This window comes from Gambusia affinis, linkage group LG05 (genome assembly GCF_019740435.1).
Source record: "Gambusia affinis linkage group LG05, SWU_Gaff_1.0, whole genome shotgun sequence".
NCBI lineage: Eukaryota > Metazoa > Chordata > Actinopteri > Cyprinodontiformes > Poeciliidae > Gambusia > Gambusia affinis.
Window position 1 is genome coordinate 22188384 of NC_057872.1, and position 17282 is coordinate 22205665.

General features: G+C 36.9%; 1 protein-coding gene across 3 annotated transcripts; it reads right to left on the minus strand.

Annotated features, from left to right (window-relative positions):
• Window positions 1-311: 311 nt before the first annotated feature.
• On the minus strand, window positions 312-14391 carry tbx20 (T-box transcription factor 20). 3 transcript variants are annotated; one of them, XM_044116273.1, is made up of 8 exons: window positions 13934-14390; window positions 12879-13116; window positions 11864-12028; window positions 10910-11018; window positions 9338-9496; window positions 7928-8004; window positions 4405-4517; window positions 312-3293 (listed from the first exon to the last, which is right to left on the minus strand). In XM_044116273.1, the coding sequence occupies exons 1-8, from the start codon at window positions 14061-14063 to the stop codon at window positions 2965-2967; spliced, it is 1320 nt and encodes a 439-aa protein (XP_043972208.1). In that variant the 5' UTR covers window positions 14064-14390; the 3' UTR covers window positions 312-2964. The 3 variants fall into 3 exon arrangements, with proteins under 3 accessions (XP_043972208.1, XP_043972207.1, XP_043972210.1); XM_044116272.1 differs by having other exon boundaries at window positions 4405-4520; XM_044116275.1 differs by lacking the exons at window positions 312-3293; window positions 4405-4517 and adding an exon at window positions 4529-7592 and having other exon boundaries at window positions 13934-14391.
• Window positions 14392-17282: the final 2891 nt, after the last annotated feature.

Genomic DNA, 17282 nt, shown 5'->3' on the forward strand with positions numbered 1-17282 from the left:
AAAATGCTCCTGGCAAATGGTAAATGCCTAAATGGTGCCTTTTAAAATGTTCTTTTCTAGTTTAGACATCGAAATGGACCAAAAATGAATGTAATCTATGTAATTACCCCACCATTTTACTGTTTAATTTGATGAATTATTGCTTCTTGTAATTAACATTTTATTTAAAGGCTTAAGATCATAATATTGGATTTTTTTAAAAGAAGTTTTTATTTCATTTGTCTTTTTTTTTACACTAAGAGACATTCCTGAATTGCAGAACTAAAACGTACTGGAAGCTTAAATTGTGCTCATGCTAGCAGCTATAAAATCCTCAATCTGATGTTTTGCTGGTTTTTCTTTTAATTTCTTCAAATATTTAGGCCAAAAGATATTATTGTAGGATGTAATCACAAAGCCCAATATGTCATTTTCAGTGCCTTTTATGTTTCCGCTTAAGAAACTTTCCTCATTGAAATGTTTTCAGTAAGTTGATTTTTCAAAATACTCAATAGCATTTCTTCACTAATTATTTTATTTTATTTTCATCTAGGAAAAAAAGGGAGGAAAAAAAAACAGGAACTGTTTTGATTGTGATTCATATATATATATTTCTCATGGTTTACAAATAACTTTAAATGTGATACAGCACATTACAGATTCTTTCCACAGATCAAAATAAATATATTGCACTTAAAAATCAGTAAAACAAAAACTTATCGGGGTCAGATTATGCTAGACAAAACATTAAGAAAAAACAAAAAAGGTTATCTTCAATAATAAAAAAAAAAAAATCAAAACCCAAAGGTATTCACGTGTACGTTGGAAAAAAACACGGTAAAACTCAGTTCAAGCTGGACATCAGATAAAAACGTCTTTGAGAAAGAAAGTTTTCTGCAAACCAAGAAGATCGAATCAAACCTTCTTAATCGGCTTGTGGATGTGAAAAGTTTGCAGAGGTCATTCCAACCTGTTTGCAGCATTTGTTTGCCTGGCTCTTTTGAAACATTTCAGAAAAATCTGATCTTCATGCAGCAACAAACTATTGTTAGAAGTAACACCTTTCATTATTTTCACAAAAAGCAGAAAGCTAAATCAACATTGGTAATTGTTGCCGCATCATTTCAGCCTTTTGCAAGTGGGAACGAAAACCTGCATGGACTAAAAATCTAAATATTCATGAATATTTTTGGTGTATTACCAGGACAGATTTGCAAGTCTGGTCTCTCTCTCTGTTTTTTATTTTTATTTTTTTTTTAAATAAATGACCACAACAGTGAGTTACATGTCAGCTCTTCATGCTTCCACATTTCTCCTCTCCCTCTGCTTTTAAATCAGGACACAGAGTTATTATTTCAAGGTGTAAACGTTGAATCAACTCAACCTGCTGCATATCACCTGCAGGTAGTTTTAGTTTACTACACCCCACCTGAAGGTTACAGAGACCTTTACCAAATCTCTGTAAAGTTTGACCCAATTTAAACGATTACATTTGGTCGTCTAGGTCTCTCCACTCTTAAGTCGAGTCCATTTCTACCAGTTGATGTTTCTGTTTTTCTTCTTGTATGTTTTTATTATTACTTCTGACTGCTTGCCTGGAAGCAACTTTTAAATGTTTCCTTCTTAAGAAGACTGTAGGAGCATTAAGATCAGATGCAATTTACTTTTTTGATTTAATTCATTTGGCCTAGACTCTGAGCTCTGCAAGTGCACCGTAGGAGGATGAAATACGTTCTCATATTCTTTCTCAGCTTGGTTGTAGAGGAAGGTTTTTGAAATAAGGTGTGAGTTTCATCTTTGTTGCCATCATTAATTATATTTTATGCGAGTGGTGTGAAGTAGACATGAGCCAGACATCGATTCTCGTGGTATGATGACCTATTACAATTTCACGATATTTATGACAAATTAAAAATCTAATTATTGGAGCTATTTGCTTGTGTAGAACCTGCAGTTTGCTGCTAAGTGGTTTAAAACAGCATTAGCTTAATAAGTGTGGTGGGTGACACTTCATTTTTATTTCCTTTTTTGTAAGAATGGCTGAGATGTATGGTAGCCATCCTTCAGCAAGCTGACCAGCAGGGTGCAGCAACAGGTCAGAGAGGGTTAGTGCTGATTATCCTCCAGACAGTGGGAGAAAACTCAAACATCTGCACTTTCTCTGGAATCTCCTTGAAATGATTTTGAACCATTTTGTACTGAAAGCAAAAACAGTTTTGACAAATTCGTCTCATCCTTCGCCAGATGATGTGTAATATGTCTAAAATACAAACCTTGGTGAAACAGTAAGTTGCCAGCTTTGATGATGCAGTCTGTTCTCACAGCCTTGGTTAAAAGCAAGGTTGTAATTCCTGCTGTCACCAAGCCTTTAAAACAAAAACATTTAGCTCTTTTACACGTGAAGTCCTTCATTCCATGTTAAAACATACAAAGTTAAGCAATGTGTGTGTCTACTGCAGTCAGCATGCGTTCTAGTATTCTTTTTTTTTAAATAATTTACAGTGAGAAACCTCTGAGTAAGTGGATTCCAGAGTGTGTCGTTGTTATTCTGAACTGTACATATGGCTGTCTCTCCTAACACAGAGGAGCAAAGATGGCTGCTCGTTCCATCCACCCACCTTCTGTCATTTGTAGGAATCACACCCTGCGGGGTTTTGCTGCCATTTTAAAAACATTTTAAAACTGTACTTTGTATTCGAGGGCTGAAATAAAACATGCATGCACATATTTTAGTCTTGCATTTGCTTTGCAATGAAGTTGTCAGTCTTTTCCTACATCGGAGCTGTTCTTAGGAGTCAGATCCTGAGAGAGGAGCACAGTCTGCCTCAGTTCAGCGTGCGGGTTCCTCTTCATGTCACCCCACTCGCTGCAGGTGAATTATTTACAACCAGAGGGACAGGTGCAAGCCAGAGGAGGAGTGATGAGGATTAATGGTCGGCACCCTTTCAAAGGTCAGACTGATTTCTGGCCCTCTGCTCTGTGAAGTCATACGAAGGGCGTCATGACTGTGGAGGAGTGGCGGAGTCCCTGGATGGCAGCGTAGGGCCCCTGCTGGAAGTAGTGGTGGTAGCGGGGCATGTGGAAGGAAGGGAAGGACGGCCCGCTGCCCTGCATGGTTCCAGCCAGAGCGCTGGGTGTCAGCGGCATGCCTAGCCGGCTGTACGGGGGCAGGGATCCCTGGATGGGGTGGGGTAGGGAGGCGGTTCCGGTGCCCATGGCTGACAGGGTCTGAGGATGCTGGAAACCCGAGAAGCCTGAGGTGGTGGTAACCCAGGAGCTCAGGGAGAGGTTATCTGAGGCCGTAAACGCTGATCCTGCAGGAGGAAAAGGTAGAGATAATCACTGATCAGATTAGTTAAAGGTAAACTACTCTGCTTCCTGGGAAAGGTTAGGACCGGTTTATGAGCGAAATAAAACCTTTCACACTGAGGTGTTTTCTGGTCTTTTCTCACTTTATGCCTAAATAAGCTACTGCTGAAAACTATCCCCAAACCCAACGTTTACACTTGCATGTGAAAACTGCAATCATATAACAGTATGTCTTTGAAAAGCAGAAGTGTAGCCTGCTGCACAACCAACTGGAATGCAGCAAGTGCTTTCTGAATGGTGAGTCAACAACAAAACACTTTCTTTTGTCTTTTTCAGTATCCACTGTACTGCACATGCAGTGGTAAAACCATCTGACCAAACATTTTGCAGCTCAGCTTGGGTTGCTAGGTAACAGGGCTGGACTTGACTGGGATTGCATCTCCATAAAGTTTGTCTGCAGAGGAAAGCAGTAAGATTTCCTGGTAGATGGCTGAGTCGACTGTAGACTTCAGAAAGCAAAAAGAACCAGAACCAGGAGATGACATGAAGTCCCATATCACTACAGACCATGAAAACTAAATACTACTGAACTCAACTCAACTTGAAACCAGTGCTACTCCTCTCTTCCTCTTCTTTCCAAATGAAATGCAAACTTTACTTTCATCTGAAAAGAGGTCTTTGGACCACTGAGCAGCTGTCCAGTTCCTTTTCTCCTGGTCCCAGGTAACATGGTTCTGAGATGTGATTTCTAGTCCATGCGATGGATTAGTCTGAGCGTCGAGGGTTTTAATGCACTGACTCTGGTCTCAGTCAACTCCCTCGAAGATTCCCCAAATTCTTGAGAAGATTTTGCTTGACAATCTGGTCGGGGCTACAGTGGTCTCTGTTGCTGGTGCATATATTCCTTTCACACAATTTTCAATAAATATGCTGTAATATTTTCCACAATATCCAAATTTTTAATTATCTGTAAGCCAAAATAATTAAAGTAGAAAGAAAAATTAAAGGCTTTTCTTTAAAAAAAATTTACAATAAAGCATCACTCTGTAATTATATATATATATTTCACTCAGTGAAATGAGTTACTGAAGATAATGAACTTTTCAGAGCGCTCACCTCTGGTGTGTGTGGTGTGTCCGTCCTCGCTCAGGTTCTCCTCGTCGCCAGCGTAGGTTCTGATCGGCGATCGGGCGTAGGAGTGCTTGTGGATCAGATTCTCAACACTTTCCCTGCAGCAAAAGCCAAAGAGAGAGCCCCAAAGTAAATCTCCTTGTTTCTTTTGTTTTATTTCTGCACCAGCAGTGACGTGTGTAGCTTACACCCAGTGCTAGATTCCTGAGTCAAAGAGTTACACAGACATATCTAGCTTTGATTTCAGCACACACTGACCCTGGCCTTTTCTACACAAAATACATAAATGCAATCGGAAGGATTGTAATTCCCGCCAAAATTGTATGATAAATTTTCCATGACAACCTTAAAAAGATAACAGGAGAAATAAATCATTTAGCAAAGTTTTCTTATCTGCAGAGTTGGGCTTTAACGGCGGTGACTTCTGAGTCAGTTTTGTCCTCTTTTTCTAATTTGGTCATAAAAAATTATAAAGACACTACATAAAGCAAAATAAAAGTGGCATAAATGATCAAGAACACTTCCCTATCCCACTGACCTCCCTTTTCCTACAGGACTTTCATCTTATTACATCCAGGATCAAATCAAATCTTTAATTAGAGTTGTCAACATATTGAAGTTTTGACAATGAATCATCAATCATCAGATGGAACTTCTGTTTTTATCCAAAGTATAAAAACAAGCTTTTTTTGGTATGATAAAAACTCACGGTAAGCTAGCTATGACGGCGTGTCAGGGCTATTGATGATAGAAAAGAAGAAAAAACCAGGAGTAACTTTCTGCCAAAAAAACTTTGAAATTAATCTCAACATTTTTCTGAAGAAATTGTGGAATTTTCTGAGTTTTAAAAGTAAAAAATTTGCTAGAAAAAAATCAAACGTCTGGGGGAAAATGTTGATGGTCCAAAATCTGCCGGTTTTAAACAATATTAAGGAAATACTGACTTAAAATAAGTGCCTATGTCTTGCTGAAAAGTTATTTGCAAGTTATTTTTATCTTATTTCAGGTAAAACTGTAAAATGTTTTGCTACTAACATTTTTTCACTGGAACCTAGAGCAAAAATACTAGTAAGATTTTGTGTTTTTTGCAGTGTATGAAAGAGCTCAACAGGCCTGAATATTTTTCCAATGAACTGTTTATGTGGCGTCACTCAGTAAAATAAGCTCTTGTGTTGCTGTGAGTGTGTTTAGGTTGTGTATTTACTTTGTTTGTCAGCTGGTGTGTGTGGATTCAGGCACATGTGTGTCATGTATGTGTTCACAGTCCCACAAACTGCATTAGCTCATTTGAGACTTGTCAGGGAGCACTTCTAAGCCACAGTGACAGATATCGTTGGGGGAGGCGGTGTGTGTTCATGTGTGTGCATGATCAGACCAATGCGTCCACATTAGCAGCGTCCCTCCTCTGCCCCACCCCTCTGGAGCCCAAAACCCTCCAATTAGGTTAGGAAAGTGCAATATCTGTCAGCAGAGGAGTACAAATGTGTGTGTTTTTATCAGTGTTGGGCCCCCGCGGCGCAGAAGCCAAAGCAAACTCCCACAGTGCATGGCAGTCGGGGGGGGGAGGCGGGGCATGCTGGTTTCAATCAGTCACTGCAGCCAATTGAATTACAGTGTGTTTTAGTGCAGTGGCCGACTCCAGACTAATGTGATTTCTGCAGCTCCCGAAGACCAATTGATCAGGTCTAATTCACAGCCCTCACAAAGAGAAAGACAGAGAAGTACAAGGGGGAGGAAGGGTCGTCTGGATGCGTTCGGCGGTCTCTGTTTGGGATCTTTGATTGAGGGAAATGGGCAGATGGCTTGATTTTGTCAGCTGATTTTGGCCACAGTGCCGGAATCGGGAATTACGAGAAGTTTGTGTTTTGGCTGCGTCTGCTGAAATCCGCAGAGGCACGGCAGTTCTTAGTTTCTGCGTTTGTCTGAAACTCACGTTCTTGGAATTCTGTGCATTGTATTGCCGGGATGAAAACTAAAATAAGGGAAAAGAAAAGTAGCAGAGGAAGATAACAAGATGCAGAAGGAAATGTGAAGATGGACAAAACAATGTTTTGACTAAAAAAAGCCTTTCATTGGCACAAACCTAAAGAATGTAGAAATTTGAGTTGAGAAACGGGGTTTAGTTTAAAAAGTGACCTATCTTATGAATTATTAACTCACCTTATGTTTCTCATTTTAACAGTGACATATCAGCTTTATGCAGACAATGCAGTAATGTGCTAAAACACCAGAGCCCTATTTGTTTAGTAAAAGACCCAGTGCTTCATTTAAAATGAACTATTACTTGATTTTATAAATACATTTTTCAAGTATTTTTAAATGAAAAACTTTAACAAGCAACTCATTCAAAGTTAGTAGTTGAATTTCTAAGCCACCAAAACTCACATTTGTCTGTGATTAATGTAAATTATATCTAACAAATAAGTTTTAAAAATTTTCAGCTACATTCCACACTGAGCAGCTTTGCTATAATTGTGATCTTTGCTCATTTCAGAAGAATGTGGATAAGTGGACCCTTCAATATCAAAGTCAAAATACAATCCAATGATTAACCTCATCAATAAGAAGCATCATTGCCTCTTATCTGTAATTTAACTTATCCATAATTTACTGGCATCATTGTCATGTATTAGAAAAGATAAGTTATTGATATTTCAATGTTTAATTGATTTCTTTTTGTTTTCTTATGTTTAATCTTTAAAAAATTAAAATGTCTGCAGAAGAGCCACTAAGAGATCTGTTAATAACAGCGTTTAGCCAGCCAACATTTGAATTTGAAAGAAGTTTGCACGCAGTTTTAATTAGCTCAAACTTTTCTTATTTGTGTAAATCCAATTGTGTACATTTCCACGTGATGCAGACCTTTTTTTATTGCTGATATGGTTTTACTGTGCTTGTATTGTAAAAGCGTTTTTATTTTTACAAATCCAGCCAGGGACTTTAGCTTTGAATTATTAAATTGCCATATTTCTTTTAAGGAAACTATTATATGCACTCTATGTCCACTATGTTTAGCTGCATTGTTTCTGGTAAATAAGTATATAAGTCATATAAAAATTCTTTGTTTCATTTAATTTTATTATATGACTCAAGCTAAAAAGAAAAAGGTAAAAAAACCAAACTCATCTGTCAAAGCAGGTCATTATGAGCTGTAAGGAAAGAGGAACGACGATCTTAATGAGGAAAAGACAATAGAGCAGTTACAATTATGAAAAAGAAATGGAAAACAAAACAGAATAAATAAATCACTTGATAAGAAGAACAAAAATCCTCAACTAGGAAGTGAACATGGATGAGGGGAAAAAGTGAAAAATATGGTATAAATTTGGATGATCAGAAACACTAGAGGGAAAGGATGCTTTAAATATTTAGAAGAAGAGTGAAGTGAAGGAACACAGTAAAGAGAAATATGAGTTTATTGTAAAAGAAACAAGAAAGATCCTGATGAATAAAATCTTGTGTCTTATCAGAGGCCAACAAACAGTGCTGGGCCCAGAATCCCCTGTACCTCTCCATGTCCGTCAGCCGCGACGAATCCCTGAAACCTTTGGCGAACGGGTTGCTGTCGATCTTCAGCTTGGTTATCTGGGAAAAACACACACCAGCAGAAAACGAGTGAGACACGTCTCACTTCTTTCTCTTCTCTGCTCCAAAAGACTTTTTTTTTCCTCACTCTTTTGTGAAGGATCAAATCAATTCTTCTGTAATTAAAGTTAATTAATTAGGTAATTTTATGTCTAAACTTAATTCTTTTAGTGCTACATTATCAAATCTAGAGTCAATATTTGACAGCAATTTCTAAAAATTAAAGATTGACATATCTTCTTGCTGTAAAATAAATTACTCTTTAACTTAAAAATATGTTTAATGAACACAATTCTTTGTAAAAATAAAATAATAATAATAATAATAATAATAATAATAATAATAATAATAATAATAATAATAATAATAAAAGATAAAAGTTACTTCTCCTGGTTTTAATCATATATAATATAATTAAAACCTTTTTTGCTCAGTATAATGCTAGTTTTATTCAGAAAATTAAGAATAGTTTACAAAAACGCTTTAATAAAATAAAAACTGTAGATTATAGACACATTAAAGTATGCTTCAATACTTTAATGGAAACATTGAGTTCAGGATGATCTGCAAGGCGCAAGGACGGCAAAAAAAAAAAAGACACAATGAAAAGCAAGTTTTTATACTGCAAACAACAAAATAAACTCGTATTTATTAATTATTTTAAAGTATGTTCCCATAATTTATTGTGGTTCCAAATATCATTTTCACTTGATAAATAGATGAGACACAAATCTTGAGCCTGGTAATTTTGAGAACAAGTACCCCGAACTGCTCACCAGGGGGCGCCACAAATAAAAGTCTTTCACTGCCAACAGATATGAACACAAGACAATCACACACACACACACACACACGCACCCACACACACACACACACACACTCACACGGTCTCGTTTTTGGACTGTGGGAGGAATCTGGAGGACCCAGAGAGAACCCATGCAAACTCCATGCAGAGAAATTCCAGGTTGGGATTCAAAATCTGGACCTTCATGCTGCACGGGGCTGTAAGACTATAATGATTCTTCCAAAAAAACAAAGATGTTTCAGGACACAAATCTGGCAACATCTCAGTTCTCTTTGTGTGTTTGATGTCCGTCGTCCTTCATTGTGACTTTGTGGATCATATAATGTTGAGATAGTAATAAATATGGATTTATGATTATCACTTTAAAATTGCCACCCTCTGGTTCAGATCACACTTTTGATCCCTGTTTATACATAACTCCTGTCCTGATAAGGTTTCTGTGATGAACTCAAACGCTCCTGAACATCCAGTGCAGATGAAAGACAACAAGCAGAGACACAAAGTCGTGACTTGACTTAATTTACTCACTAGCTGGTTCTGATAGGCTGTGACGGCGGTGAAGACCGTCTCAACAAACACGAAGGTGCGAAACTCCTCCGATTTGAGGTTGAGCAGCGAAGCGGTGTGGTCCTTCTTCTTAATGATGTGAACTCGTGGCTGGTACTTGTGCATAGAGTTCAGGATGATCTACAAAGAGAGGAAAAATAAGATACAATGAAAAGAAGGTTTTTTGTACCTCAAACAACAGAATAAACTCAAAAATTTATCAATTGTTTTCTTATTTTGCATCAGAGAGGTTGGAGTTAACTGTTCTTGACATGGCCGATCAGTCAGTCTCACATGCTGGACCACCGGACATTACCCTTCGTTACTGTTTACACTGTAAATCACTCCCACCAGCACTAACTGGACGACCTCCAGGTCCTCAACAGATGCAGGGCAGCCTTCTGTGCTAATTTGTTGTTGTTCCTCAGGACAACAGACAAACTGAAAGGCCTTCGTCTCTTAATACTTATACATGTATGAAGACATAATAAAGAAAAATGACAAACGAATAAAACTACAGCTCAGCGTAAACCGAGTAATAACATGATTGAAACATGATTGTTCTCATTGCCTGACATCACGTAAGAAGATGATTTCAGAAATTAAAACAAAACCCAGTAAAGATGCTGGTTAATTTGTGTTTATTCTCAGTTTTCTTTCAATTTGAATTAAAGTTTCCCACACAGAGGAAATTTGAACCTTTGACAAAGAGGCATGCTATGGTTTTCTAAAACATTATCTGTGGTCAGTAAAGTGTTAGACAAAATTGTTAAAATTAAGAGTTTGCAACCACTACCGTTCACAGATCCATATTTCTCCTCATAAAACTCATTCACATGTTTCCAACCTAATGACAAACAGTGCTTCTGGTATTTTTAGGGCCGTTCTGTTATTTAGAGCAACTATTCCACTGAAACTCAAATCCTGCATTTATTGTTATATATTTATTCTGAAATATTGACTGGTTCTTTATCATTTTTGATCAGATTTAGATTTATTAGGAGTCTTTAAGAGAGACATACTGAAGGCTCTGGAGCTGTATACTCCTGGCCTACCTGGTAAAATAAAATAAAAATATAATATGAAGACAAAGAATGGAAAGGAGAAACAAAGGAATAAATGAAATAATCCTATCAGCTACACATTACATCGTTACAAAAATACAGCTTAGCGTATTTAAAATTAACTAACAAAATGAATTAATTGTTGCGTGGACTTAATTTGCGCTGTCATAAATGTCTTAAACCTGGTAATTTATTATTTATTTATTTTTACTTTAATCAGGAATATATAAATATTAAGACAGTGTGGTCAAATAAAACGGAGTTAAAAAATATTTTTTCTGTTTATGTTGGACATGAATGACTCCGTGAGGGTTCATGTACTTGACTTCTTTGTTTTATCTGTGTGCCTTGTACATTCTAGGAGCTATTTGTATGGTTTTGTCTGAACGATAAGACCTAAGTCAGGCTGTGTTTGCTATATTAATTATTTTACGGCTCTATAAAAACCTATTTGTTGTAATTTTCGGTGGAAAATAAAAGTTCCTCTCACATGTCCGTGCTGGTCCAGCTCGTTGTTCGTCAGTTTGACCTTCTCGAAAGAAACCATCTGCTTCATCAGCTGCTCTCCGGTGAACGGAGAGTCCGGGTGGACGTACAACCTGCCGGAGGAGAGCGCGACATCTCACATCTGATTGGCCGAGAGGCATTCGAAGCGCAGCCGCCACGACCAATCAACGCGCGGATCTTGATTGACTCTAATTGGCGCTTAGCAAACTTCTGACTAAATCCTGTCATTTCTTCGAGCGTGGAGAAAGAAAGTCGTTTTTAAATGATGTGATGCATAGTTTTTGTTCAAAATTTGCCGAATTTGATTTATTATATCACGATTACCTCCGTTTAAGCACATCACTCTTTACTTCCAGGTGTGCACTACCTAGGGAAAATATTGACGATTTTTTGTTTTTCATAAAGAACTGACTGTGTCCAGAATCTGAATAATTATCCAGAGCTTGAAATAATTTATATTACTATGTAATTACATGTTAATTACATTAAAAAAATAGATGGCTGAATTGTCGTCTATTTTTTCGATAAAGGTGGAAGATCAATAAGTGCTATTGGTCTTCTGAACAAATAATAGATAAGTACCGAAAGTATGCTGTTGCATGGAGACTACACAGATAATCGTCCTTGATGCATAAAAAAAATAAATACAGCAACTTTAATTTGTTTATATACTTATAATTAGGTAATATTACGGATAATATATGTTAAATTAATATTATCCTATTATTAGTATTATTACTTCCCAATCAAAAATTTCACTGAGACTTGCTGAGATTGATACGTTCAATTCGCCTCTAAGACTAACTTAAATAACATTTGTTTAAATCTTTACATCTTCACCAATTTTAAAGAGCTAGAAAAGTGACTTCATTTTGCGAGTTATTCCAAAAATAATCTTGAAGACACCTGGAAAGATGGAGCGTGTTGGGGTCTTTACCTGGCGGGCAGAGGGGGGTCGGCTTTGCCGGCCACCAACCAGGAGGAACGGTGGTAGGCGTAGCGGTACCGCTTGTTGTCCACCGGAACAATATCCATCAGCACGATGTACTTGGAATCCTGGTCCACTCCGGAAAAAGAGACCCGGATGGTAGGAAACATCCGCCTGTATGTGACATTATTCTTATTTTTATTATTTATTTATTTATTTATTGGGGGAGGGCTAACAATAGAGTAATAAAAAAAAAAACCGCTTTGCAATATAAAATATTACTTAAAACAAAATAACATACAAAATTAATATTAAATTAGTATTTTTTTTTTATTCCGACTTAGTCACAAATAACAGTATAATTCCGGCGGAAGTAACATTTTAAAAATTATTGAACATACTTACGCCAGAAAAGATAATAACATGAAATACGACGCAGAAGGCAGTACGCAACAAGTAACAACCAAAATAAAACAAAGGATGGACAAACAGCAGTAAGAGAACTGAAATCTGATTTTTGAAAGACTGAAAAAAATTACAACCAAATATTATGTTACGATTAAATTATGAGAACTATGTTAGATTCTCATGTAAGGCGAGACATTCCAAATGTGGAGGAATAATAGTGGCATTTAGTGACATTTTCTTAGCTGTTTGAAATATGTTACATTTAAAGAAAAATCCCCTCTTTCATCATTAATTATGTAGAGAATTTAGGACATTTTTCCTCCAAATACAGCATAATTCCAGACAGCACTTTTATTGTTAATTAAATATTTTGCATTGGGTCACACACTAAGCCTGCGTGTGACCCAATAAAATGGCAATTGGTGATAACATGTAAGCGATATTGTTGTGCGTTTTATTCCTCCTCAGTCTCAGGAAAAATTCGAGCTTCGCATGCATTTTTGTCTTTATATAAAAACAAACATTTATGTCATTATTCCTCTTTTCCTCATTTTATTTTGTATTCTGTGATGTTCGATATGATCGGAGTGATTACAGAGCAGCGCATCCAGTTTACCTTCCAGACTTGGTGATGATCATTTCAGTGCCGAGCTCGTGGAATTTGTCCCACAGCTCTTTGGTCTCCAGGCTGCACGAGATTTTGGCCATCTCCTCGCTGGGGATGCCGGGATTGGTGGGGATGAGGGGCTCCGTGCACACCGCGGGCGCGCTCCCGCTGAAGTCCCCGTGCCCGTCCAGGGATGACAGGTCAGCCAGAGCCTGCTGGTTGCAGGAGGATTTCTCCACAAATTGCTCTGGTTTGATCAGAAACGTGGATGCGTAAACGTGAAAGAGAAATGGAGAGTAACCGTGAGGATCGTCCTGATATTATTTTAACATTATTTTGTAAGAACAAGAGATACAAACCATTCTAAAATGATGAAAATATCAATAACACGAGTTTTTAAACTTGAACATACTCCAAAAATAAAACCATGTACAATCTACTGAATTAAAACAAATAAACGAACAAACAGAAAAACGTAATTTACATTTTATATTTTAGAATCTATCACAGTTTGAACAAAAATTGGAAAAGCAATAATATAAATTGATATTATATTATATTATATTATATTATATTATATTATATTATATTATATTATATTATATTATATTATATTATATTATATTATATTATATTACAATAAGTAAGTCCACTAAGAACAAAAAATTAATAAATGAACAAAAACCGGATTTCTGTTAAAACTTCACATCACTTTTAGGGAAAATATATCCCTACTTACACATTTTCTTCTTGAAAATTCCGAAGACTTCATTTGTCGCACAAAATTACCTAATAATGTATTTAATGCCTGTGTATTTTCAGAAAATAAAATTTGTATTTTATTCTTCCCATCAGTAAATATTGGCGCCTTGGATAAACAGAAGTGCTTAAAAGCTTAGGGTAGTTGATCGTAATTTCAGGATTTCGTCACAAAAAAAACATAAAAGCACCAACTTTTCTCACATTTTGGTGCTTCATTGTAGAAAATCTTAAACTGTAATTATTTTCCTCAACAAACTCAAACAATTTTTCAAACAATAAAGTTGGATTTCTTTCTCTCTTACCCAGAGGTTTGATGGTGTTCTCCTCCGCCTCCTTGTCCTTGCTGGACTTTCCGCTGGACATCAGGGCGGCTATGGAGAAAGCATTGGCCCGGGATGAGAGCTGCGGCTTCGGGGATGACGTGTACTCCATGTCGGTGTGTCAAAAGGCAAAAATATTCCCCTCTAAAAAATTAAAAGCAGAAAACCTCCAGAAATACCGGCCGCTTTTGGCTCCAAGCGGCAGAAGGAAGTAAAGACTGAGGAAATTACGCGCAGTTTCTCCCAGATTTCAGGACTTTCTTGCGCACAGAGTTTACATGCGCTAACAGATTAGCAATCAGCACTCAAAAAGACAGGAAAAAGGTTTTACTGCTGCCGATGTGGTCTTGCTGGATTCATGGTGAAGGAAGAACGCACGGCTGACTCTTGGGGGTTGTCAGACCTGAGGCCGGAGGCTCTTTGGGACGCTTCAGTCTGCTCCGGTCCAGCCTCCCCTTATTATTCCAGTCTGCCCTCCAATCGCTGCCTCTGGCTCCACGTCACGCTCCCACTGTCTCACAGCGGCCCTGAAAGCGAGCAGCCAATTAAATCACCTGCCAGACTTTCTCTTTTTTTTTTTTTCAAGCCAAAGACAGACAGGGAGGCAGAGACGGAGAAGAGAGGGAGATTGGAAGTAATAATGTGAGAATTTTATGACTGCAGAGGCTGATGACAGATTGAAATGACTAATATATGCAGGAAAAATCCTTTGATGTCTTGCAAAATAAAAGAAAGTCTGTATTAACCTTTCCTTAGAGTTTCTTTACTCTCAGTGCTTTCAGATATCAAGTCAGACTGTTGAGTGAAAGTTACCAAAGAAGAAACTGAAATTGAACTGTAGAATAAAAATGTCACTCATGTGTTAAATGATTTGAATATTTTTTCTTATTAATTCTTGCAAATTTTAAGACTTTTAACGACACATTTAAGATCATTTTGCAACTATACTGTACACATTTTAGATTTATTTGAAAACACTGTGATGATGTGATTGATCATTTTAGCCAAATGTTTCAGGAAAAAATACTTCTGATTTACATTTGAGCTCATACTTATCAAACATATAACAATATTGTTTTTACATGCTTTTGCACAAAAATGTTGACTTAGCATATTAAATAATTTTTTTTAATATTTTTGGCAGAAATATCTATATTAACAATCTGATTCAACCTGCAAATTGTTTTCATGAGGGTTTTTTTCTTGTAATAATTATGTACTGCTGTAGTTAAGTTATAGCTTCATGCAGCAGTTTACTGTTTGGTTTCCTAAAGGCCAAAGTGTACAATATTTGAGGTCTCTCTCACATCTTTCATGGACAAGAAAATAAAGAAGAAAATATCTTAAAGTCCAGAAGTATAAGTGATGCATTAAGGAACATTTAAAATACACATTTTAATCAAATAGATCAGTGAGAAAAGCTGATTTAATGCTAAATAAGTAAAAGTGTGAGGCTTTACTTTGAGGTTGCAGCAAACAAAAATGTATTTCCAGCAATGATTTGGGAAAGTCAGCTGTTTCTGGATTTTGTCTCCAGAACAAACATGGGTCGTTTTTGCAGGTCTTTTCTGGTGAACTGAGAACGCAGTAAATTCCCCATTAACTCTGATGATGTCATGGTGTGAGGTAATTTTCTGACCCACATGCAAGAAGCCACTCAGGACAAGATAAACAGTTTTGAATAGACCAGCAGGCAGAGGACTCGGGAGTGAAGCTTTGGATGATGCCGTCAGAGATCTGAGGTCTCGGATGGAACAACGCTTTGAAAAATCTGGGAAATCTTCTCTTGGATTCTTGCTTGACCATCAAGCTCCCTTTTGCTCTGTGATGGATTAGGAGAATGGAAAGAGGGCGTGGTTTGACAACAGACCACAGATGGACGATCTGCAATTCAAGTAAAATATGTAAACAAACACAGTCAGCACACTCACAGTCCAAACTATAATAAATAACAACTGCAAAATCTGGTCTGAGCATGTGCAAAATGTAGTTTATTTCTGATAGTAATTGTGTATTTTTGTAAAATGTAGAAAAAACAAATAAAACAATAAAATCTCCCAGATATTTTTATTTTGTTGTCGATCATTATTGGAATATTTTATGTTGTCCCCTTTTTGGTGTGTGTTGATTGATTGATTCCCATTCAGGTCATTTGAGAAATCAATGGTCTATGAGATTTTGACTCACAGATGAAAACAAAATCCTTGTGTGATCTACTGCTAAACAAGATTATTTATTCCTATTCCAGATATTATCAAACTTGCTCTTGTCATTAACTCATCTGACTCATATGAGCTAACAAAAGCTAAAATTAATCATTTTTTAAATCGCTTCTATTGTTGCTCTGTTGTAATTTCAGTTTTGTTTTGTTTTATCAAAACAACTCTGTCTTGTAATCAATAAAGATCAATATATTAAAAGAAAGTGGCCAGATTTTGCGCACACACCTCCAGAGAGTGCATATAGGCTGGTTGCTAAGAGACCGAAAGCCATTGTGTGCTTTGGGTGGGATGTAAAACGTTGGGCTGCTTTTCTCAACAGTTGGAAGGATTTTGGAAAGTTCAGAGGAAAATTGTTTTTGAAATAGTTGCCGTTGTGTGGCAGGCACCAGTAGATTGTTACGCTATTATGCTCATCTTAGTTTATTTATTTTGAAAAGTCTGTAATCTGTCAAACGTCACATCATCAATGACTAGACATCAGTTAATCAAGTGCCACTTTTTACACCATCTTCCAAATTATTATGTAAACTGGGTTTAAGTGTCATAAAGATTAAATCTTTTGTTGTGCTATTAAATTTATACATGGTATTGTGTGTCAGGGCTCTTTGAATCACTATAATTAATTTCAGAGCTGGGTTGATTAGTTTTCTGGTGAGCTCAATTAAAGAATATCTACTTAAGAAGGATGTTCCACATTATTAAGCAGGCCACAGGTTTTAAGCAATATGGGAAAGAGAAAGGATCTCTCTGCTGATGAAAATCATCAGATAGATTAGTGCCTTATGACAAGATATGAAAACATTAGATATTTAACAAAACTGAAGCTTTATCTGTGAAGAGATTTGTGGCTGATTCAGAACAGAGATGGGTTTGTACAGAAAAAGGCATAATGAGGAAAGGTTTCTGTAAGACAAATTCATCAGATTAAGAGAGCAGCTGCTAAAGTGCCCTTACAAAGTAGCAAACAGTTATTTGAAGCTGCTGGTGCCTCTGCAACCTCAAGGTGGAGGATCCTCCAGAGGCTTGTGGTGTATGAACCTATTATTGGGCCGCTCCTAACCAGAGCTCACAAGCAGAAACAGTCGTAGTGGGCCCAGCCGTACATGAAG

Bases quoted from the DNA above. Each gene is read 5' to 3' on its own strand.
- tbx20 (XM_044116272.1), bottom strand. From the start codon at position 14,063: ATGGAGTACACGTCATCCCCGAAGCCGCAGCTCTCATCCCGGGCCAAT. The intron at 13,117-13,933 runs GTAAGAGAGAAA...TGATCAAACCAG, and splicing joins GAACACCATCAAACCTCTGG to AGCAATTTGTGGAGAAATCC. The intron at 12,029-12,878 runs GTAAACTGGATG...TGTCACATACAG, and splicing joins ATCATCACCAAGTCTGGAAG to GCGGATGTTTCCTACCATCC.